Source organism: Protopterus annectens, chromosome 14.part0 (genome assembly GCF_019279795.1).
Source record: "Protopterus annectens isolate FY-2018-M chromosome 14.part0, PAN1.0, whole genome shotgun sequence".
Lineage (NCBI taxonomy): Eukaryota > Metazoa > Chordata > Ceratodontiformes > Protopteridae > Protopterus > Protopterus annectens.
This window is the reverse complement of record NC_056748.1, coordinates 523,891,945-523,914,159: the sequence shown is the minus strand read 5'-3', so window position 1 is coordinate 523,914,159 and position 22,215 is coordinate 523,891,945. Positions and strand designations below refer to the sequence as shown.

The 22,215-nt window shown below is 40.8% G+C and overlaps 1 protein-coding gene across 1 annotated transcript in view; it reads left to right on the top strand.

Annotated features, from left to right (window-relative positions):
- LOC122789077 (hexokinase HKDC1-like) overlaps positions 1–13,312 on the top strand; it is a 107,213-nt gene extending 93,901 nt beyond the window's left edge. Inside the window, exon 3 of the mRNA XM_044056277.1 lies at positions 12,928–13,312. Within this exon, the coding sequence (XP_043912212.1) occupies positions 12,928–13,093 (166 nt within the window). The 3' untranslated portion in view covers positions 13,094–13,312. The remainder of the gene's footprint in view (positions 1–12,927) is intronic.
- The last annotated feature ends 8,903 nt before the right edge of the window (positions 13,313–22,215 follow it).

Here is a 22,215-nt window from a genome sequence, read left to right as displayed (position 1 = left end):
AGCCTCACACACCACAGGGAAGGGTGTGGGTGACATAAATTTGTTGAGTAATTCATGGGAAATTGATTAACATCAGTGTACATGGGCGAAAAATGGAGAGCTATGCATGGTATGAAAAGTTTTCTTTTTCTTTTTCAGACAGATGCCCATTTTTTTTAAGGTGAGAGTGGGATGTTGGGGAAGGGTTGTAGGTATGTGGAGGTAAGTTGGGTAGGAGAGGTTGCTTTTGCAGACAGACAAGACAGACAAGACAGCGGACAGGGGCAGCGTATGACACAAGAGGGGGTAAACACCTTGGATAGGGAGGGTGGTTGGGAATCAGAGGACCACGTGCCCCGAGATGGAAACAGTGGGACTAAGGTCCCCACCCATAGGCAATCACCACTGCCGCTTCACAGCCCCAAAGGTGGCTGTGTTGGCTGGGCACCAGGGTCTGCCTGCCCCTCGAGGTGCACCAGTCTGCCCTCTATCTGGCATAGGTGGTCCTCCAAATCCCACTGGATGACCCTGTGCACCATACCTTCGAACTGGTGTTGGGTGACAGGGTCCTCCCTGCGCCCGTGTCCAGGGGGGATGGGATCCATCCCCTGAGGTGGTTCCACCCAAGAGTGGTGCAGGGCCAGTAAAGGAGGCAGCTTGAGGTTGGGTCCCAGATGTGCTGGGACCTGGTGCCATGGCCAGGTGAGGTGGGACAGGTGGATCCGATGGGACTGGCCTACCGAAATGTGCTATGATGTTGAAGTTTGTCAGACTGTATTATAAGTGTTAAAATTAATATTGTAACAGAGGATGCTGGAAAAGAAGAGATTAAGCTCAGCCCCAGCTAATTTTTAGAAAAATATCCTGCAATTAAATTACTTAATTTAGGCCATAAAGATGGCAATTCACAGGTCTCAATGCAGCCAGAGACAAAAATATGTACTAGGAAGCCTTCTATATTGTCTTTAGCAGTGAACTAAATGGTACTCTGGAAGGGAGGAAGTTTGAAATTGTTTTATGACTTCCAGAAGCTGCAGCAGATCCTAGCAAAGTTCTATGTGTGTGTATTCTTGACACGTATGTGCTAGATTCTAGTAAAGGGGGGTATTATGGGAACCAGAAATCAGATGTATGTGATGTCATTCTGTAATCCAGCACAAAAATGATGTTTTAATCCTAGATGAGACTGAAGTCTCAGGGCAGTCTCTTTTTGGAATATGACAAAAAAGGACCCCTCATCTACTTCGTCATGCCTTCCTCTAGTAAGTGACCAGGGAATAGTAATTCTTTAGATCAGTCAAGAAAATATAGTGAGATTAGTTAAGTACTGTTTTTCTGTGTCTGGGTGAATCTATTCATCTGTGTTATTTTAATATTTCCTGTGAATGAAACTCTGGTGTTTATTGTAAATATATATTCCATTTTTCATATTATTTTATTATTTATTATTATATAGATTTAAACTTATCATTGTGGCTGGTCCTTTAGAGAATATGTTAACCTTTGGGAGTACTTATATCTTTTTGGTGACTCTGTGGCCATTCCTGAAAGCCTTGTTGCATTGGCCAAACACTACCATTGGTATTAATGTTAATGTCACTCAGTATAATTTGGTACCCTTGTTAGAGCCTTTGAGTAGCTGGCTTAGGAGTGTCTGGTGACAGTATAACTACCTTATAGTCTGGGCAGAAGGGGGCATAGCTAGTAAATCTGTGCCAACCTTTCCCATGAGTGAGTGTGTGTGTGTCTGTGTGTATGTGTGTGTGTGTGAGAGAGAGTGTGTGTGTGTGTGTGTGTGTGTGTGTGTGTGTGTGTGTGTGTGTGTGTGTATGAAAATCAAATATCAAAGAGTGTGTGTGTCAGCTGCTTGGAACAGGGACACAAAGCACTGGTTTCACAGAGAGGATGCTGGAGGACTTGGCCTGGACACTTGGCTAAGGACTCACCTCTACAGCTGTGCCAGTGGGGTCTTGGAGAGAGAGAGAGAGAGATAAATTAGCCCTCGCACTGAGTGTGTTCCATGTGTGTTGTTAAGGGAAATTGTGCTTTATGCAGAGAGATGCATCTGGAAATACTGTGTGTATCAATTTTTGTTCCAAGTTAATATCCCTCTCCAGTGTCAGTGGTGAGGATTCAGGCTACTTGATTACTGGCCCAGAGGAGGGACATCAGAGGCATGTTCTTCAACTTTAAATGGAGGTGCTATGCATTTGTATACAGCATTAAGGCTAATGAGCTACATACAATGATTTGCATCTCATGTGGTATATAGTTCTTTTAGAGAGTTCTCAACTGGAACATAGACTTTGTGGACTGTGTTTACATGTTATTTATTATGCCTGCTGATATAACAATGGCAATGGTGGTTCACCCTTCCCAGGGGATGGTGGGGGCTTAGGCTGCTGTAGTTCTGACACTACCATTTGGCTCAGTGTGGCAGAGAGTGGTACAAGGGCCAGGACCTGATCTTGGTCTTCTATCCAGAACACAGTGCTTTAGCCAGAATTGGAACATGTATGGAAACATGTATTTGACACTGGGCTGGCATTGCAGACCCCGATTCAACAGAACACAGCAAGTCACCAGGTGGAATAGTTTGGGATCAAAATCCATTAAACTTGCCTAATGACAACCCATCTGTAGGCCATCTCTCTGAGAAGCTGAAGCATTCAGCCTCAGAACACCCCTGGGCACTTCATTATAGACACAGGATGGGTGAAGGAAAGAGTGAGTATCTGCCCAAGGAGAAGAGTTGTCATTTGGAACTGGCAGTGAAAGAAACACAGGAAAAAAAGAGATGCATTCTGAGAAACATATTGTAGACACAGATACAAATCTGTGGTAAACAAACTATGCTGAGCTATATTAAGGAGTAAGCAAGCTGCGATCTGAAATGAACCTTGTGCAGCCTGGCTGAGATGTGTCCTGCTTAACAGACTGTCATCTAAGATGCACTCTAGATAAGTAAACTGTGATCTGAGATGTAGGTATGGTTAAGCATGCTATAGTTTAAAGCCATGGACTGCACACCGGCACTGCAAAGCTATAATGCCTTCCACACATTTAGACCAGGGACTATAGGTGAAGGTGTCATGATTTACATAAAAAATAAATATACCTCAGGTCTGGTCAAACAGGAAGATGCACTTCAGCATCTCCACATTCAAAAGTTAGCAGCAAAGGATGAGAACCACAGGTGCAAAATCCAGTAAAAATACCACTTATTGGTAAGCGCTTTCGTCAGGTTTAAAATCATCAAACTTCCAGTGTCTGAAGAAGTTTGGTGATTTTAAACATGATGAAAGCGCTTACCAATAAATGGTATTTTACTAGATTTTGTACTTGTGGTTCTCTTCCGTTGCTGCTAATGTTTGCTCTTCTGGTTGGTGAAATTTTGCTATCTCTACATTCAAATCGCCCTAGGCAAAATCCCATACCACTTCCTTGGAAGCTATAGGTCCCTGTCTATCATTTAGGAGACCCATATCATCTATTTAAACTTAATAATAACACTCACCAACCAATTTAATACCATATTCTTAAGTGACTTTAATTACCCCACTATTAACTGGGAATCATATATGACACCAAACATGCAGGCACAGTGATTTCTGGATTTTGTAAACACAAACTACCTGGACCAGATTGTCAATACACTGACCAGGGGTGCATACTGGATCCGGTTCTCACTAATATGGGAGAGTGCTGCACACTCCTTAGTGTAATGCCTTCTGTCGTAAGGTCAGACCACAAAATGTGTCTCCTTTGAAGTAAAAATAAAGCCTAGAATCCCAGCTAACCCTGGAATATTCAGACACTAATCTAAGGCTAACTTTCTACTGTTAAGTGATAACCTGGCAAAATTTCAATCCCATAGACCCAAAGAATGCTGCTGCCTATGAAGAACTGTTCACAAAAACCCTATACAAGCATGTTAATAGCTGCATAGAAGTAGCTCTACCCACCAAGAAGAAGTACATAACTAACTCAAAAAAACAAGCCACCCTGGTGGAATCACAACATCAATAGGCTGTATAACAGAAAGAAGAAAATCATGGCAAAAATTAGGAGGTGCAGCACCCAGAAGGATAAAAGTACTATCATCAGACTAAACAAACAACTCAGAGGGCAAACAAAGTCTACCAAATCAAATTTGAGGTAAATGTGGCCTCCTAGGCCAAGAAAAAACATAAGGCACTCTTTAGCTGTGTCTGCAGTGTCAAAGGCAATCCACAATTGTGTGAAGCTCATTGTTAATGGAGCCACCTATACTGAGCCTGAAGATACTGCAAACCTACTGGTCAACAAATCCAAATACAACTTTACCCCTCTCTCCCCCTCAACTTCCCCTCAGGAAATACCATTATATATAACTCCCCTACTACAGTGAAGAAGAGGTCCTTAATGCTCTCTCTCTAAGGCTAAGAACACTGCATCACTGGGCCCAGACATTATTCCAGGATGCTTTTCAAATAGCATGAAAATGACCTATCAAGCCCTCTAGCATTGCTATTTAACTATATCCTCCAAACAGCATTTGTGCTTTATGAGTAGAGAACAGCAACAGTTATCCTTTTGCACAAAGATGGGCCATCTACAGACCCTGGAAACTACAGACCCATAAGTCTCACTAGTCTCATATGCAAAGCCATGGAAAGAAATATCATGGGAATGATCGGTAATGACATATGAAACCCCCAGTCACTGGACCAACCCAGTTTGGTTTTGGGAAGGGCGGGTCATACTTACTCAGCCTGGTGGACAACTTTGAGAAGGTCTTCAAAGCAATGGATGAGGGCAAAATGGTTCATGCTGCCTGCCTTGACCTGGCCAAGGCATTTGAAACAATAGCCCACTTTGGCATTGTTGACAAACTCAAGAGGTTAGTTATAAACCCTTATGTCACCCTGTGGATAGCCAGCTAGCTCACAGACAGGAACCAGAAAGTTAGCATTGGGGAGTCCACCTCTACAGCAAGGCCAGTCACAAGTGGAGTCCTCAGGGATCAGTCCTGGGACCACTCTTTTTTGGCATTTACTTTGCCTGAAGTCAAAGTCAATATCATTGGCCTCTGGCTGACTAAATTTGCAGATGATTGCAAATTACAGCAGCCATGGAATCTCCTCCAACATAAATGTTCTCCAGGAAGGGCTTACACAGACCAATAACTGGTGTCAGAGCCATGGACGAAAACGAAAAGTAAAGAAATGCATAATGTTATCCTTTTGAAAGTCATCCAGCCTTGCAACTATCATATTGACAACACAACCCTAAGTGTTGACGCAGTAGTTAGAGACTCATATAGATAGTAATCTAGCCTTTGATGATCATCTGTCTACAGTAGCGAGGAAATCATTCTATACTGTGCAACCTATAAACAAAGTTATGGCATCTAGGTCCAAGGAGGTTATTGTTCCACTGCTTTTGGCTTTCATCAGATCTATCATTGAATACAGTGCCCCTTTTGATATGTACCTAAGCAGATACATCCAACAATTGGAATGTCCACAGAGGTTTTTCACTAAAAGAATGCAGGACATAAGTAACATGTCCTATTCAGACCACCTCAAGGCCCTATCCCTGTATTCTGCCTCCTAGAGGCTATTGAGATGAGATATATGCCTGGAATACAAGGCATTGTCAGACCCCACCCTGATGGACTGCCTGCATATCCGTGAAACAAACAACACCATAATTACCCATTTTAAAGTTTTAAATATTGCCTGTGATATAAATAGGACCTGCTGGTGAGACAGGTATGTATACCAGAGACTACCATTTCTCTGGAACAGGCTCTCCATCCATGTGAAACAGAGTTCCTCCCTAACTCAATTGAAGTGTAACCTGGGCAATTGGATGGGGGACAGAAAATTCATCCCTAGTTTGGCACCTATGTCTCTAATGGACACAGGCAGCCTGTAAATGATTCATCTCCCAGGTCCCTGCTTGTAAATATTTCATCTCCCAAGCCCCCTGGTTATACTTATCTAGGGCAACAGAAATTATCAGAGATTTGGGATGCATAGCAAGGCTTAAAAAGGCCCTAGTGGTTGTCAGCCTAGCAAATACCTATGAACCTATACACCTATGGTGTAAGATAAATCATGGATAACAAGCTGCACTGAGAAATGAAATCTAGATTACAAATCTAAGGACTGATATGTGCCTGGAAAAACAGGCTGTAGACAGAGATGTGTCCGTTGTCTGCATGCTGTAGAATTAAATGCATCCTATGTAAGTAGACTATAGGCAGAGATGCATCCTGAGTTGGTAGGCAGTAGGAATAAATACTGGCAAAAAATTCTAAATGCACAAGGTTTGTAGCAGTGAAAAGAGGTAAACATTATACTCTGGAACAGGCTATCCATCTATGTCAAGCAAAGTTCATTAGCACTCTTCTAGAAAAATCTTGATGAGTGGATGGGAAATAGGAAATATACCCCGGGGATCACTTCTATGTCTCTGCTCAACAGTGGCACAGGAAAATAACTTTATTGGGTGGTGTAAGCCAGGAAACCTTGTTGGCTAGGCTTACGTAGGCCCTTGGGCCGATAGCCTAGTACCTACCTATGAACCTATTAGCTTATGACATCAGGAATCTAATATGAATGAGACAAGCAACCTACTCTGTCACTTAGGCAAGCACTACCTAAATTCTAGGCTGCATCTAGAAAGGGTCAGTAATGTAAACTACCAGAAGACCAGGCCATAGATTGAATGGGTCAGTAATGTAAACTGCCAGAAGACTACACTGTAGATGGAATGGGTCAGTAATGTAAACTGCCAGAAGACTACACTGTAGATGGAATGGGTCAGTAATGTAAACTGCCAGAACACCCTCCTGTAGATGGAATGGGTCAGTAATGTAAACTGCAAGAACACCCTCCTGTTGATGGAATGGGTCAGTAATGTAAACTACCAGAAGACCAGGCCATAGAGCGAATGGGTCAGTAATGTAAACTGCCAGAAGACTACACTGTAGATGGAATGGGTCAGTAATGTAAACTGCCAGAACACCCACCTGTAGATGGAATGGGTCAGTAATGTAAACTGCAAGAACACCCTCCTGTTGATGGAATGGGTCAGTCATGTAAACTACCAGAAAACCAGGCCATAGAGCGAATGGGTCAGTAATGTAAACTGCCAGAAGACTACACTGTAGATGAAATGGGTCAGTAATGTAAACTGCCAGAACACATGCTGTAGATGGAATGGGTCAGTAATTTAAACTGCCAGAAGACCATACTATGGATGGAATGGGTCAGTAATATAAACTGCCAGAACACAATGCTGCAGATGGAATGGGACAGTAATGTAAACTACCAGAAGACCTAGCTGTACATGGAATGGGTCAGTAATGTAAACTGCCAGAAGACCATGCTGTAGATAGAATGGGTCAGTAATGTAAACTGCCAGAAGACCATGCTGTAGATGGAATGGGACAGTAATGTAAACTGCCAGAAGACCGGGCTGTACATGGAATGGGTCAGTAATGTAAACTGCCAGAAGACCAGGCTGTACATGGAATGGGTCAGTAATGTAAACTGCCAGAAGACCATGCTGTAGATAGAATGGGTCAGTAATGTAAATTGTCAGAAGACCATACTATGGATGGAATGGGACAGTAATGTAAACTGCCAGAAGACCAGGCTGTACATGGAATGGGTCAGTAATGTAAACTGCCAGAAGACCATGCTGTAGATAGAATGGGTCAGTAATGTAAATTGCCAGAAGACCATACTATGGATGGAATGGGACAGTAATGTAAACTGCCAGAAGACCAGGCTGTACATGGAATGGGTCAGTAATGTAACCTGCCAGAAGACCACGCTGTAGATGGAATGGGTCAGTAATGTAACCTGCCAGAAGACCATGCTGTAGATGGAATGGGTCAGTAATGTAAACTGCTAGAAGACCACACTGTAGATGAAATGGGTCAGTAATGTAAACTTCCAGAAGACCATGCTGTAGATGGAGTGGGTCAGTAATGTAAACTGATAGAAGACCACACTGTAGATGGAATGGGTCAGTAATGTAAACTGCCAGAAGACCACGCTGTAGATGGAATGGGTCAGTGATGTAAACATTCTCACCATTTGCTTTTCATTCTAAAAATGGCTTCTTGTTTTTATGTTGCCTCTTGGTAAAAACTGAAGCTGAGCTGTGAAGGATAGTTTTTACTGCTACTCTTGTTGGTTACAAAGCTAATAAGGAAGATTGCATTCCTGCTGAGGGTAAATAACAGCTATAATAAGCTGCTGTGAGTTAGTCAGTCTGTAGAGCTGGAACAGATGTGTCAGTTCATAGGTTAACAGGTTCTTAGGTAAGTGTTAGGCTAGCTGCTCTTGCAGGCCATTTTAAGCCTAGTGAATTTCTCTTTTCATGCTTAAATTAACCATCCCATGGTCGATCATTGCATATTACCCCTAGTGAGAATAACTGGAATCATACCATATATACTTTGAGGGGGACGCATGCATGGGATAAAGCATTTAGGAGTTGTCCATTAGTAGTACAGGAGACCATTCTAGGGTAAATTTTTGATTACCCATCCATAGATCCAAGTTGCACTTGAATATAGACAGATGTGTGCTTTGTTTAACATGGATGAGGAGTCTGTTCCAGACCAGTGCTATCCTCTGTGAGATATACCCACCCCTCCAAACAATTCTGTTGATGTTGCAGAAGAGGTTTAGATCCTTAGACTGAGTATTTCTTCTGATGCCATTTAACTTCCAGATGTGCAGTAAATCCATCAGTACTGGGTCAGAGGATGCCTTGTATGCCAGACCCAGGTCACCTTTTAGCAGTTTGAAGGATACGGAGTATAGTGATGAGGCTCTGAGTCAGTCCATGTAGGGCATATTGTTTATTACTTGTATCCTAATGATGGCTAAGTAAAAGAGGACAATGACATCCCTAGACCTAGACATAATCTGTTTGTTTATAAGATGCACAGTACAGAAGGAATTTCTTATGACAGTGAGCACATGCTGGTCGAACATTAGGACACTGTCCACATAAGTTCCCAAATTCCAAACAACTAGGTCAACTCATAGTATGTTTTAATGGGGTCTACTTTAAAAGACCGACACGCTACTTCACCGACACAAAAATCACCGACGCCAGATAACCGACAACACACAAAACCGACAACGTAAAACACCGAACACCGACACACCGAACGTAAACAACACACCACACTACATAACATACCCACTAGCCCTAACCCAAACCCTAACCCTAAGGTCCGACACTATCGCACACTCACCCTACCTGCACCTTAACCCTAACTGCCTTAACCCACCCCTAACCCCAAGGTCCGACACTATCGCACACTTCACCTACCTGCACCCTAACCCTAACTCACTTAACCCACCCCTAGCCCAAGGTCCGACACTATCGCACACTTCACCTACCTGCACCCTAACCCTAACTCACTTAACCCACCCCTAGCCCAAGGTCCGACACTATCGCACACTTCACCTACCTGCACACTAAACCTAACTCACTTAACCCGTCCCTAAACTACAGTCCCTCACTATCACACACTTACCTTACACGAACCCTAACTCCGACACTAACACACACTCACCTTTCCCAAAGCCTAACCCGAAATCCCACAATATCGCACACTTACCATACCGCTCCTAACGCCATCACTGTCGCACACTTACACATTACCCTTGTCGGTCTTTCCGCTGTCGGCAAATCACCCTGTCGGTAAACTTACCTGTCGGTCGTTTCGTCTTCGTTTTCCACGTGTCGGGGAATTGACAGTTCGGTCTTTTAAAGTAGACCCGTTTTAATGTGATAAAAACCTGTAAACATGATGTGCCTCTTTCTCTGTGGAGGAAGCTTTGGAAATCATTCATTTTAAATGATCATGCCTTCCTGTGAGACCACTTCTGTTTACGTTTTTCAGTTTTCAGCCATGTGGGCTGTGAATGTGAATCAAAGTAAAACCAGCTATTGTTAGGGTAGGGATTTCTGCAAATTTAGCAATGTGTTATTGCCCTCAAACAAAACATGCTATAGCCTCTCTCCTCTCCACAACAGACTTTCTCCAGCAACTACAGAAATATTTTTTTATGACACAAGCTAGGAAGTATTTTAGTCACATAAGTTATTTTAATTGTATTTTATTTATTTATTACCTGGGTAAATTAATTGTTTCTTAACTTAAAGCCCTTTCGGTCACAACCTGGATTGTCACAAAACATGCACAGTATAATGGAGGGATAGGAAATATTAGAAAGATGTTTTATGCCATGCCTGCATTGAGTGCTACGGTGCTCATGTTTTATGTAAAAAAAATCTTATAAATTGTAGCAAACTGCTTGCTGCAAATGTAGCAAATAGTTGCTACAGTTTATACCCTGCCTGCACAAAACACTACAACACTCTGGTTTTATTAAATACAAAAATAATATTTTCTAACTTTTAAATTGTAGCAAACTGTTTGCTACAATGTCATAAGCACTTACTACAGTTTATACCACACATAGAGTGCTACAGTGCTAAGGATTTACAACAAATGCAATATTATCTTTTAAAAGTCAGTATTGCATTAAAGAAAGACAGATTGGGATTGGCTGGTGATTGCATCTGGGGCAGTTGCCCCTCTTGCCTCACCTTAGTTATGCTGTTACTGTTTATTAACAACCAGGTAGCTAAGTACAGTGGCTAGCATTCAGATATATCCACAACAAATTCAGTGACTTCAAGCTAATACATTAAATTGGTGTTGGAAGATAAAGGTAAGGACAGGTGAGACGAGCTATTATCTTTGTGATATTTCATATGAAAAGAGCATGGTATAGTAGTAAAGATGCATGGAATCAATATACTGAAAGTAATAAAGCTGATATCTTACTTAAATTAGTTCCAAATACAGCTTTTTCTTTCCATAACAAAAATCTCCATGATATCTGGAACTAAGCTACTTTAAATTAAAAAAAAAAAACATGGAACCTAAGCTACTTTAAATTTAAAAAAATGAATATGCTCATTACATTTTGTTTCTGTCCATACTTCCTTTCTTTCCCTAGCCATATGTAAGAATTAAAAATGTACAAGTAGAGGTTACTGAATCTGGGGTCTCCTTCCTATCCAGAAGTATCTCTGTATGTTTTTCTTACCCTCCGCGCTATCTGTGGTATTCCTGGATTTAAATGGGCCACTCTGTACACAGTGCCCAGTGCACATGGATAGAACCATTCTGCATACAGTGTGCAGTGCACATGGACAGAGCAATTCTGTACACAGTGAACAGTGCACATGAATAGAGCCACTCTGTACACAGTGCACATGGATACAGCCACTCTGTGCACAGTGAGCAGCTCACACGAATTCAGCCACTCTGTACACAGTATACAGTGTACATAGAGCCATTCTGTATGCAGTGTGCAGCAGACATGGATAGAGCCACTTTGTACACAGTGTGCATGGATAGAGCCACTCTCTACACAGTGTGCAGTACACACAAATAGAGCTCCACTGTGCACAGTGTGCAGTGTACACAGATAGAGCCACCATGTACACAGTGTACAGTGCATGTGGATACAGCCACTCTGTGTACATTGCACACAGATAGAGCCCTCTGCACACAGTGTGCAGTGTGCATGGGTAGAGCCACTCTGCACACAGTGTGCAGTGCACGTGGATAGATCCATTCTGTACACAGTGCACAGTGCACAAGGACAGAGCCATTCTGTTGCATATGGATAGAACTACTCTGTACACAGTCTGCAGTGAACACAGATAGAGCCACAGTTTACACAGTGTGCAGTGCATATGGAAAGAGCCACTCTCTGCAAAGTGTGCAATGTACATGGATAAAGCCACTTTGTACAGAGTGCACAGTGCACATGGAAAGATCTACTATGTATACAGTGTGCAGTACGCACAGATAGAGCCACTATGTATACAGTGTGCAGTGTACACAGATACAGATACTCTGTACACAGTGAATGTCTGAGTGGCTGTTGAGCAATCCTGCAAGAAAACAGCAAGTCATTCAGTGAGGTAGGGCAGGGAAACAGCAATTAAGTCAGTGTATTAGACCCAAGGAACATAAAAAAGTGTCGCAGAGCAAAGTGTTTAACAGCTTTTAAAGCTACTTTTGCTTCTACACCAGAACCTTTAGAAATTCTACCCACAAAGATTCAAGGGGCTGAACCTTTAATGGTATGGTCATCCTTAGATTACACTTCTGAATAGTAAAGGTATCCAGTAAATACAAAACTGCACATGTAAAAGATGAAAACAATACAAAAGAGGAAATTTCTATTACATAATGAAAAGCAAAGGTCCGGGAGTATAATTTAGAGCTATGTAGTTACAGTGCAAAGAATTTATCAGAGAGCTTGCTTTATTTTCATATTCAGAGTGCAAACAATACACAGTAAATTCAAACACAGCAGTATCACTGAGTGCAGTATAAGAAATGACTCAGTCATTTATATAAACAACATATCTCAATGGGTATTGTCTCCTCAACGATGGAGATGAGAGTAGCTATTTCACATATCTTGACAAAGCAACACTGATGCATTTTTATCATACAGGAGTCATTAATTTATTTACTTACTTTCTAAATTAGGTTAGTATTTTGGGCTATAGACCATTTTCAGAAATGACTCAGGAAATAAATAAGATCCTGGCATGGAAGTTATAAAAATGTAGCCAATCTGTTGTGCAAGTCCTTTACAAAAGCATTAGATATAATTTGGTAGCCAATAAAATATTTTTAATGTTCAAGTATACATCTTGTTTTGTTCACATTATGTGTGCTCTTAGTTTTGTTTTTTCTTCCTCTTCAGTCATTCACATTTCTAAATACAAAGGAAGTAAAACTGTGGTTCTAAAATGCAACAAAACAAAATCTGCACTTTTCAGAAATGAAAGTGTTTTCCAGTGTACATTTACATTAATTTTGTCTTTCAGCTTCTCGAGGATATTGCAGGAGACAGTGAAACAGCTGGTGCCAAGCTGTGACGTCACCTTCTTGCTGTCCGAAGATGGGAGTGGTAAGGGAGCAGCCTTGATTACTGCCGTGGCAAAGCGATTCCATTATGACGGAGAGCAGAAAGAAAAACAGAATCATGTCTGAGCTTTCACGTCATACATACAGCTCCAGCAATGTGACACGAGGTGGACTTTTGTAAATAAGCTAAACCAATATGGGCCAAAAGAGCACAGTTTAACATGGAATGGTTGTGATTTGGACTGACCCTCATACTGAGGTCAAGTACACTTTTAGGTGATAATAATACAGACTGAAATATCATATGCAAGATAGCAATATCTATTTATTACTGAGACAATTAAACAACAAAATGCAAATCATGTGTAGTGTATTTTGTCTTTTTATAAATTGTGAGTCTCTTGCACACACTGCCTTTTGTGTCATTGGCTAGACTCATCTTTAACCAGAGGTAACAGAACAAGATTGAATGAATTCTCTTTCACAGTTATCTACCTAAATGGCCCCTAAGATCAGAAGACAAGGAACTCCTGTATTTCCATAAACCAAATCAATCAGCTGGGCAAATCTTTTATTCCTACTCTATGGCTAAAGCATGGAATAACTTTCCTATAAACATCAGAGCAAACTGTAACTTCCTCTCCAAACAGTCATTAAAGGAATTTCTAAGTAAATCATGGATCTGCTCTTGTTCTAAACCTGATTAAAAGGGTTCCTATTACCTTATCGAAATTATAAAACTTTGAACAGCACAAGATCGAACTTGTGTGTTCGAAGTTTTATAATTTCGAACACACAAAAAAAAAAACAACAGACAGAAAGTAACTGTTGTAAGCAGGGGGGCAAGCCTCCTTGCACCCCCCACCCCCGCTCTTTAAATATACCAACTCCGAGATCGCACTACAGTGAGAAAAGGGAATATTTCCCTTTACCGCACTGTAGTGCGATCCCAGAGTTGGTATATTTAAAGACCGGGGGGGGGGTGCCCCCCCCCCGCTTACAACAGTTGTACACACTATTTTGTTTTTTTGAATTCGAATTGCTGAAACTTCGAACATTTCTGTTTGATATTTTCAGGGTCAAAGTTTCAGCAATTCGATAAGGTAATAGGAACCCAATTAAAATACTGCTTATAACATTTTTGCCTACAATGCCTACCAAAATTCTCACCTCACCTCTCTTATCTGCTTACTCCTTATCTCTCCCTATTTTTTCTCTGTTGTTCTTGCTTTGCTCCAGCCTCCCTCCACTTCCCATCAATTACCTCTCTCCTTCCATTTATTCTTAAGATCCACTACTATCCATCTAACTCCTAGCTAGACTCTTGTTTTCCTTGTTCTAACCCTTCTTTTTCCTTTAGTGATGTCTACACTTATTATCTATCATTCCAACTGACTTATCATTGTATCCTTATGACCAAATGTCTATTTTTCTCCTGTTTGCAATAATGCATGCACTCGTATCATACTTATGCATAATTAAACTTCTATATTCTGTACTTTTTACTGACAAAATTTTATTTAACACTGATGTCTTAATTGCCTTTTACTTCTATTTCAGCCATAATTCATGTACTCATATATACTTATGTACATTGTAAACTTTTATTTCATTGTATATTTAGCTTATGATTTAGATGTGTGTGTTGGAGCTTTTGTAACTGGGAATTTGCTGAAAATGGATACTCTAGACCCAGTCAGACCTTTCCAGTAAACAAATGTCAATAAATAACTAAACAGATCTGCAGTGAACCCTGTTTTAAAGATGCAACAGACAAAGCCCTATCATTCATTATTAGAACAGTGTATAGGAGCTGTAACCACTGTCAGTTGTCTCATTCATTATTAGTGTATAGGAGCTGTAACCACTGTCAGTTGTCTCATTCATTATTAGTGTATAGCAGCTGTAACCACTGTCAGTTTTCACAGAAACAGCTCTCTCCTAATTCAACTGAGGTAATTAGATGACTATGTCTCTGGAGCCACATTCAAGGGTGGATGACCACTCATATAACTAGAACTCAAAAGCCAGGCATAGGACGGTGTATCCATTTATGACATCCTGAGAGAAGGTAGACAGTCAGATTAAGCCGTTAAGACCCAGGATGCAGTGAATGAAGGAATGATCACCTAAAGCGGTTCAGCTCAGCAGTGAAGTACAAAGAGTGATCAGCTAACAGGGCAGAGGAATTTGGTGTCAGATTATCCTACTATTGTTTACAAGGCAAGTCAAACAGACCCACTCAACACTCTGGGGTGTAGATTCTTATGATTGCCATGATCATTTGACTGGGATTTTGGAGCTAGTCCTAGGAGGGGCAATCAGGGTTTAGAAGCTAGAAGTGGACTTAAAAATTATCTGTCTGCCTTGCGGAAGCAAGATAATGCAAGTGTTATCAGCTGGGATTAGGTACTGGGCATGTCAAGATAAATGAGTTCTGGAATGTTGCAAGGTATGGCAGGTTAGATCAGCTGACTGAAGCTTGAGAGACAGGTACACTAAAGTAAGTCTCCATGTGGTCTTAAGAGCTATGCAAAGCAGGTTAAATATGCTACTTGATATTTGAGAGTAGATTAGGAAGGGCAGCTCAGCTACTTGAGGGGCTAAAACTATTTATAATTGAGGGAGCTTGTCTGCCTCTGGCATTGGTGTTAGGGACATATGGGTATGTAAGTAACCTAATGGTTAAGTAGTTAAGTGACAAATAGTTATTTACATTTGGGTATATAAATAATGTAATGGTTAACTGGCAAACATTCATCTACATAAGGTTTAATGAACACATACAGCAATAGCAGCTGCTAAGAAATTACAGAATTGTTCATATTATCAGAAAGTTTTGTGAAGTATCCAGTGAGATGTAAGAAGTCTGTCTGCTTGTCTATCTGTACAATAGTTTCTTCTTTGGCTACCCTTCCTCATACTGTGAATTAGTTCTCCTATTCCATCTGTCCCACAATTCCCGTCCCACCTTACACTGGTAGTTTACTACCAAGAAATTTTCAGAGCCATACAGGCCTTTCACTGAAGTTCTTCTCAGTACATTTATGAGCCTGCCACCTATTAATAGTCTTTATTATCCAGGCTATAATTCCTGAGAACACAGTAAGTCCATATAAATGTCTTCCAGGGCCTCAAGACATTTAAGTATATTGCAAAACTATTTAATCACCTTCATATCCATTCTTTGGACCACCCTACACAAGTCTAATGATTTTGCTGAAGTAAGCCAACTAGAAGTGAGGACTGTGTTTCATTTTGGACCTTCAGTGTTGTACTGCATAGTGACATTATGGCCATTGGCTCCTCCAACCTATGCCTCTGTCACTGATACCGAGTTCTCTGTTCCCCATGGCCACTGCTGTGTTACATTTTAATCAGTGATTCAGGTGAGGTATGATAACCATATACAGACCTTTTATTCCTTCAGCCTTCCTTTCTCTAACACCTTTCAGCTTGGGAATATCCTTCCTGGGGTTCTTTTTGTCAAAGTGCATGACCTTGTATATACTGACATAGAACCCATGTACCACTTCTTTGAGATAATTTGTTATGCTTTTCCCACAGCATTGCTGTCCATCAGTGCCAGTCTCTCTCACTTTAATATTGTCCAGAACTAGGTTAGATGTACAGTTTAGTTAATGTATGAAGTCCACAATGAATATACAGAAGAGGACTGGACAACTCTAGTACTTCACTCAGAGTGAGGTCCCCAGTGAAGAACTAAGTGCTGACCTCTGTAATACCTCAGTCTTCATATAGTTGGTTGGAAGAATGTTTCTCCCACCTTTTGCAGGTTGCCAGTCATCCCCTCGCTACCCAATCCTTTTTATCAGTAACTAAATCTTTTACCTTGCTTGATAGTCACCTGTGCTTGGGATGGAGTAGAACATTTTGTTTTAATCCAGGCTGTGAATCATTAAATGACCATTGTTCACATCAGCAGTGCCTCAGTCATTTTATTTAAATTGCCTTGGCTGGCAAGAACTTTCCTGCATAACACCTGAAACCATGCTAACATAGTGTTTAGTACTGTTAGCCCTTAGGAACCCCTTGAGCCTCTCACTAAGGAACATTTTTATCAGCTTCCCCAGGATAGATGTCAAGCTCACTGATGTACAGTTGCTAAGAGCCTTCTTAGATCTCCTTTTCTATAAGGGTTCTACAATCAGCCATCTATCTTCTTCTTTCGGCTTTTCCCGGTTAGGGGTCGCCACAGTGGATCACCTTGTCCGCTCATGATTGGCAGTGGTGTTTTACGGTGTCGAGTTGCCAGCCCGGCGCCCAACCTTGCACAGAAGGTGCACACACGCACACACTCACACCTAGGGCCAATTTAGAGTGTCCAATCCACCTGCAGCATGTCTTTGGGATGTGGGAGGAAACCGGAGCCCCCAGAGGAAACCCACGTGACCACAGGGAGGACATGCAGACTACGCACAGAAGGCACCCCAGCCGAGGATCGAACCAGAGAACCTCTTGCTGTGAGGCGGCAATGCTAACCACTGCACCACCGTGGCCGCCCTACAATCAGCCATCTATAATAACCCAAATTGCTGTCAGTTTCCATTCAGAAATACTAGAGATTACATATAAGTGTAGCTAATAATCAGTCACATTTCTTCGGGACTCTTGTAAGCAGCCTTGTTAGCTAGCCGCGGTGTGTTGCCCCTTTCATGTTGTATAATTCTGTTATTACTTTCTATGCAGACTATCCATAGTCAGTCCAATATACATATATACACACACATGCATGTATATATATATATATATATATATATATATATATATATATATATATATATATATATATATATATATATATATATATATATATATATATGTATTATATATACTGCCCATCCAACCCTGGCATTCTAGCACTTCATGCTGCACTGTTACAAAGACTGAGGCAAGAAAAGAACACTGCCTGGTGTATATATCCAAGAAATTATGTGAACCTGCCTTTGGCAGGATTCTGTAATTTTAATATTTACATAGTGGCTTACTATATGTTTGTTTATTTTTTAGCTTGTATTGTATTTTATTATAATTTTAGTTAAAACCAAAAACAGCAACCCAGACACGGCAGGAATGACAGTGTTTCACAGCCATCTCTTGTATGTTTAGAAATTATTCAAAGCAAACCACCTGCTTGTGAGTAATACCCTGAAAAAATGTCAAGTCCCCCTCCTCAAACTGTATGAATGCCATTGCCTATTTGGAACTGTTCACAGAAACCCTATATTATTGTGTAAATAACTGCATTCAAACAGCTGTACTCACCAAAAATAAGCACATGACAAACTCAAAGACAGTGGCAGCTTGTGCCATCGGACTGCAGCCCTCCCCCCAGCTGTGAATAAAAGAAAAGAAAATGTTTAAAATAAAATATTTATAAATTAATTATTTTTAAAAAAATACTGGCCGGCTGCAGTGCTCTAAGCAAGTCTGACTAACTCGCAAAGTCCCAGAACTCGAAGTGTGCATGCTCGGCGAGTTCAGGGTTTAAAAAAAAATTGTTTCTGGCTTTCTGTAAATCTAGACTGCTGTAAAAGCAGTCGAGATTAAGGAGAGAAGGCATCAGTGTGATGCCCAGAAATCTATGCAGTTTTAACCGCACAGTAAAGTGGAAGGGGATCAGACTGCCAAGTCCTCAGTGACGTATGTGACGTGGACGGCTGGATGGCTACTGATTGGCTCTCTCTCTCTTCCAAAAAAAGAGAGCGAGAAACAATCAGTACTACATGGAGATGTCCACCAGAACACCATTATCTACTGTCATTGAAAGGGACACAGACCAGGTAATAAGAGATCATCATCTTTCTGCTGAATATAACATTCCTCCACATGCACGTACGTACTTCCGCAGTTATTTAATCCCCGCTTTGTGTCTATGCAGATGTAGATGAGACAATCAATTAAAATACAGCTGTGCAGGTTTCTAGTAAGCTGACATTTTGTGGCAGGCAAACCTGTAGTTCTGTGTTTGTTGGGGGCTGGTTTCGATTTTGTGAAGTTATTTATGAGTGGTGATGATACTGTCTTTACGGTAATCTGTTTTATTGCAAAACATAGTCTGTAATAGGTAGCTGGGTCTCCTTTTTGCTGACTGTATTGGTTGCAGTCCAAGGCTTGAATTTGATTATTTGGTTTGTGGTACTATTTCAACGGTCACCATATACACTTTGGGTAGTCAGCTGCTGTGCTGATTAATATTTTAAGTTTGACTTGGTTGCATTTATAGGTTCATAGGTTCATAGGTAGGTACTAGGCTATTGGCCCAAGGGCCTATACAAGCCTAGCCAACAAGGTTCCCTGGCTTACGCCACCCAAGAAAGTTATTTTCCTGTGCCACTGACGAGCCGAGACACAGAAGTGATCCCCGGGGTGTATTTTCCTATTTCCCATCCACTCATCAAGATTTTTCTTGAAGAGTGCTAATGAAGAACTTTGCTTGACATAGATGGGTAGCATGTTCCAGAGTATGGGAAGTCTCTGGGATAGGAATCTATCCTTCCAGCATGTCCTGTTTATTGTGGTGAGAAGGTTTAGGTCCCTAGAGCGTGTAGCTCGGAGGGATTGGGATTTCTTTAGGTTGTATTGAGTTTTATTTTTTCTTTTCTTCATTTTGAGAGAAGCCTGGGTATAATGCATCAAGTTAGTTGCTATCAGTGACAGTTTCTTTGATCTACGAATGGTGGCCTGTGCTGCCAAGTGTTTAGTCTCCTTTATTTTTGAAACGTCTTCCTTTCTCCCTTCTCTCACAAATTAACTACCGTTCCTCATTTATAACCTTTGGATGCTAGTCATGGGAGCTGCAGTTTGAAGTGACTGCATAAGTTCAGGTTGTACAAGTTAGTCTTTGTGGCTAGCATAATGACAGGCCTGTTGTTTAGCAAATGGGTATTCATTAAGTGGCAGCTGTCTTGCTTATATTCAATGTATTGAATTTCTTTTGAAGTATATAATAGTTATAAAGTAGACTGCTTAGTGTTTCTAGTTATTTTTGGAGAAGTTTAACTAGTTTGAAGTAGTTTGCTGCCATTTCTCCCATCTTTTTTTTAATGATGGGTGGGAATATGTGTGTGTGTGGGGGCATCTAGTAAGTATTCATCTTTTCCTAAAATTTGTGCCTGAGTATTGGCTGTAGGCATTCATGTTTTCCTAAAGTATGTGCCTGAGTATTGGTTATAGGCAGTCTGCTGAGACATCAAGATTCTTTGCTGCCTTGGATGGAATAATTAATTGTATGTGGCATGATGTGGAGATTAGCATTATGTAATTGGGCACCCATTTTTTTAATGGGACACTATTCAGTCGTAAGTCAATGTCGTAAGCAAACTGAATTTGGGGGTATGTCTGATTTTATTCAGGATGTAACTGAGCTTTAAAATGTCAACTTTCTCTTCTCCTGAAAGCTGGTATCCATAACTGTCATCTGTAACATTTCACTTTGGGTGACTTCTGGTTAAAACTTTTAGGATGTATATTAAGATTGTTTTCCTTGACCTTTTGCCATTGCTGTGTTTACCAGCAGAATTGGTATGGGTAAAGTGTTGAGAGGCTGGTTGTTGTATTTTGTGTATTAGCATCATTGTGATGTATTACCCATTTAAAGTTTGATCCGTGTAACACGTAATAATTCTAGACTCTGTTACCTGAAGTACTGTGCATATTGCTTAAATTCTTTAAATTGTCAATATTTCTGTATTGTTTTCATTTATTTCAAGCCTTGCTGTTTGTAGGGTGATAAAGGTGAGGATAAGATTTTCTGCAAGGTTTTTCTGGGCTGAGCACAGTTGAGCAAGTAGAAGCATTGCGGAAGGTGATTTTTTTTTTTTTTGTATTGGGTAATAAAACTGGAGAAAGGTTTTTCACATTCTGTGTATTTTCTGATGAAGTCTGGGAGGTGCTTGGACGAAAACGCATGTCTTGTGGAGCATTAAGCTTGTATGTACTAGCCAATAAAGAGTGGCGTTTTTCTGTCTTCGAAATCTAGTCTGTTTTGTTTATTAGTTACCTTTTTGACTGGTTCCTAGTTTTTTGGTTAATAGAATATTTAATCTTTAAGAAACTTCCACAAGGCTTGTTTGGAGCTTTTTTCCCTGGTCCTCCACTGAAAATGGGTTATTCTGACCCAGTGACTTTCCTGGTCAATAAATAAATAAATAAATCTATGAGCCCTGATAATATCTCAGGTTGCCTTCTGAAAGCACGAAACATGACCTGTCAGGTCCTCTAAGATCTCAATTCAGGGTTAGCCTGCAAACTGACTTCATACTTAGTGAATGGAGGAATGCAACAATTATCCCTCTGCACAGTGGCGGACCGTCTACTGACCCATATATAATTAAACACCTATAAATCTGGCTAGTCTCACATGTAAGGCCTTGGAAAGAATTAACATAGATATTAAAGATGAAGACATAGGAAATCTTCAGACATTGGACCCAACACAGTTTGGGTTTGTCAAGGGCAGCTTTTAACTCCTCAGCCAGGTGAGTACTACTGCAGTAGTGATTTTATGAATGGATATTCAGTCAGTTGTTGGTGTATTTTTGTGGGCAGTTTTTAGCTGGGAGAATTTAAGAGTATAGGATAGTTCCATGCATTTAAGTTTGATAGGCATTGCAGTAGTGAGTACTGAATAGAAGATTAGCTACAGCTGTTTTGTAATATCATGGCCCCATTTTAGAGATTACAGCAGGACATAGGTTGGTGAGTTCAGGTGAGTCGTACAATAGTTTAGGTACCAGATATGCTGAGGCTGTGCTTTTGTGGCCATTTTATTAAGGAAGAGTTTTGCCTAATTTCTGGTGAAATCTTTTTAAACTGCTTGTTTGCTATGGAGATTGAAGCTTAGAGTTTCATAAATGATCACTGCTAGTAGTTTTATGTGAGGGGTGACATCAAGGTTGGTCTGAGGAAGTGATATTGAAGGTGGATTTGTTGTGAAGGTTAGACTTTAGGGAGGGACAAAATTAATTTGTTTTTTGGGGAGTTTAATATAACACAAGTGTGTTGTAATCAGGTTTCAACAGAGAATGATTTTTGAGTAGCAACCTGCTACCTGATGGGGAGGCTACTCATATAAGTATGGAGTCGTCTACATCATGTATTAATGTTGACTGTTGGGAAGTGGTCACTAGCTGATTACTAAATATGTTGAACGATATGGGGGACTAATATAGATCCTTGTAGCATGCCTACACTGACTGGAAGGCAGATTGTTAGTAGATTGCTAT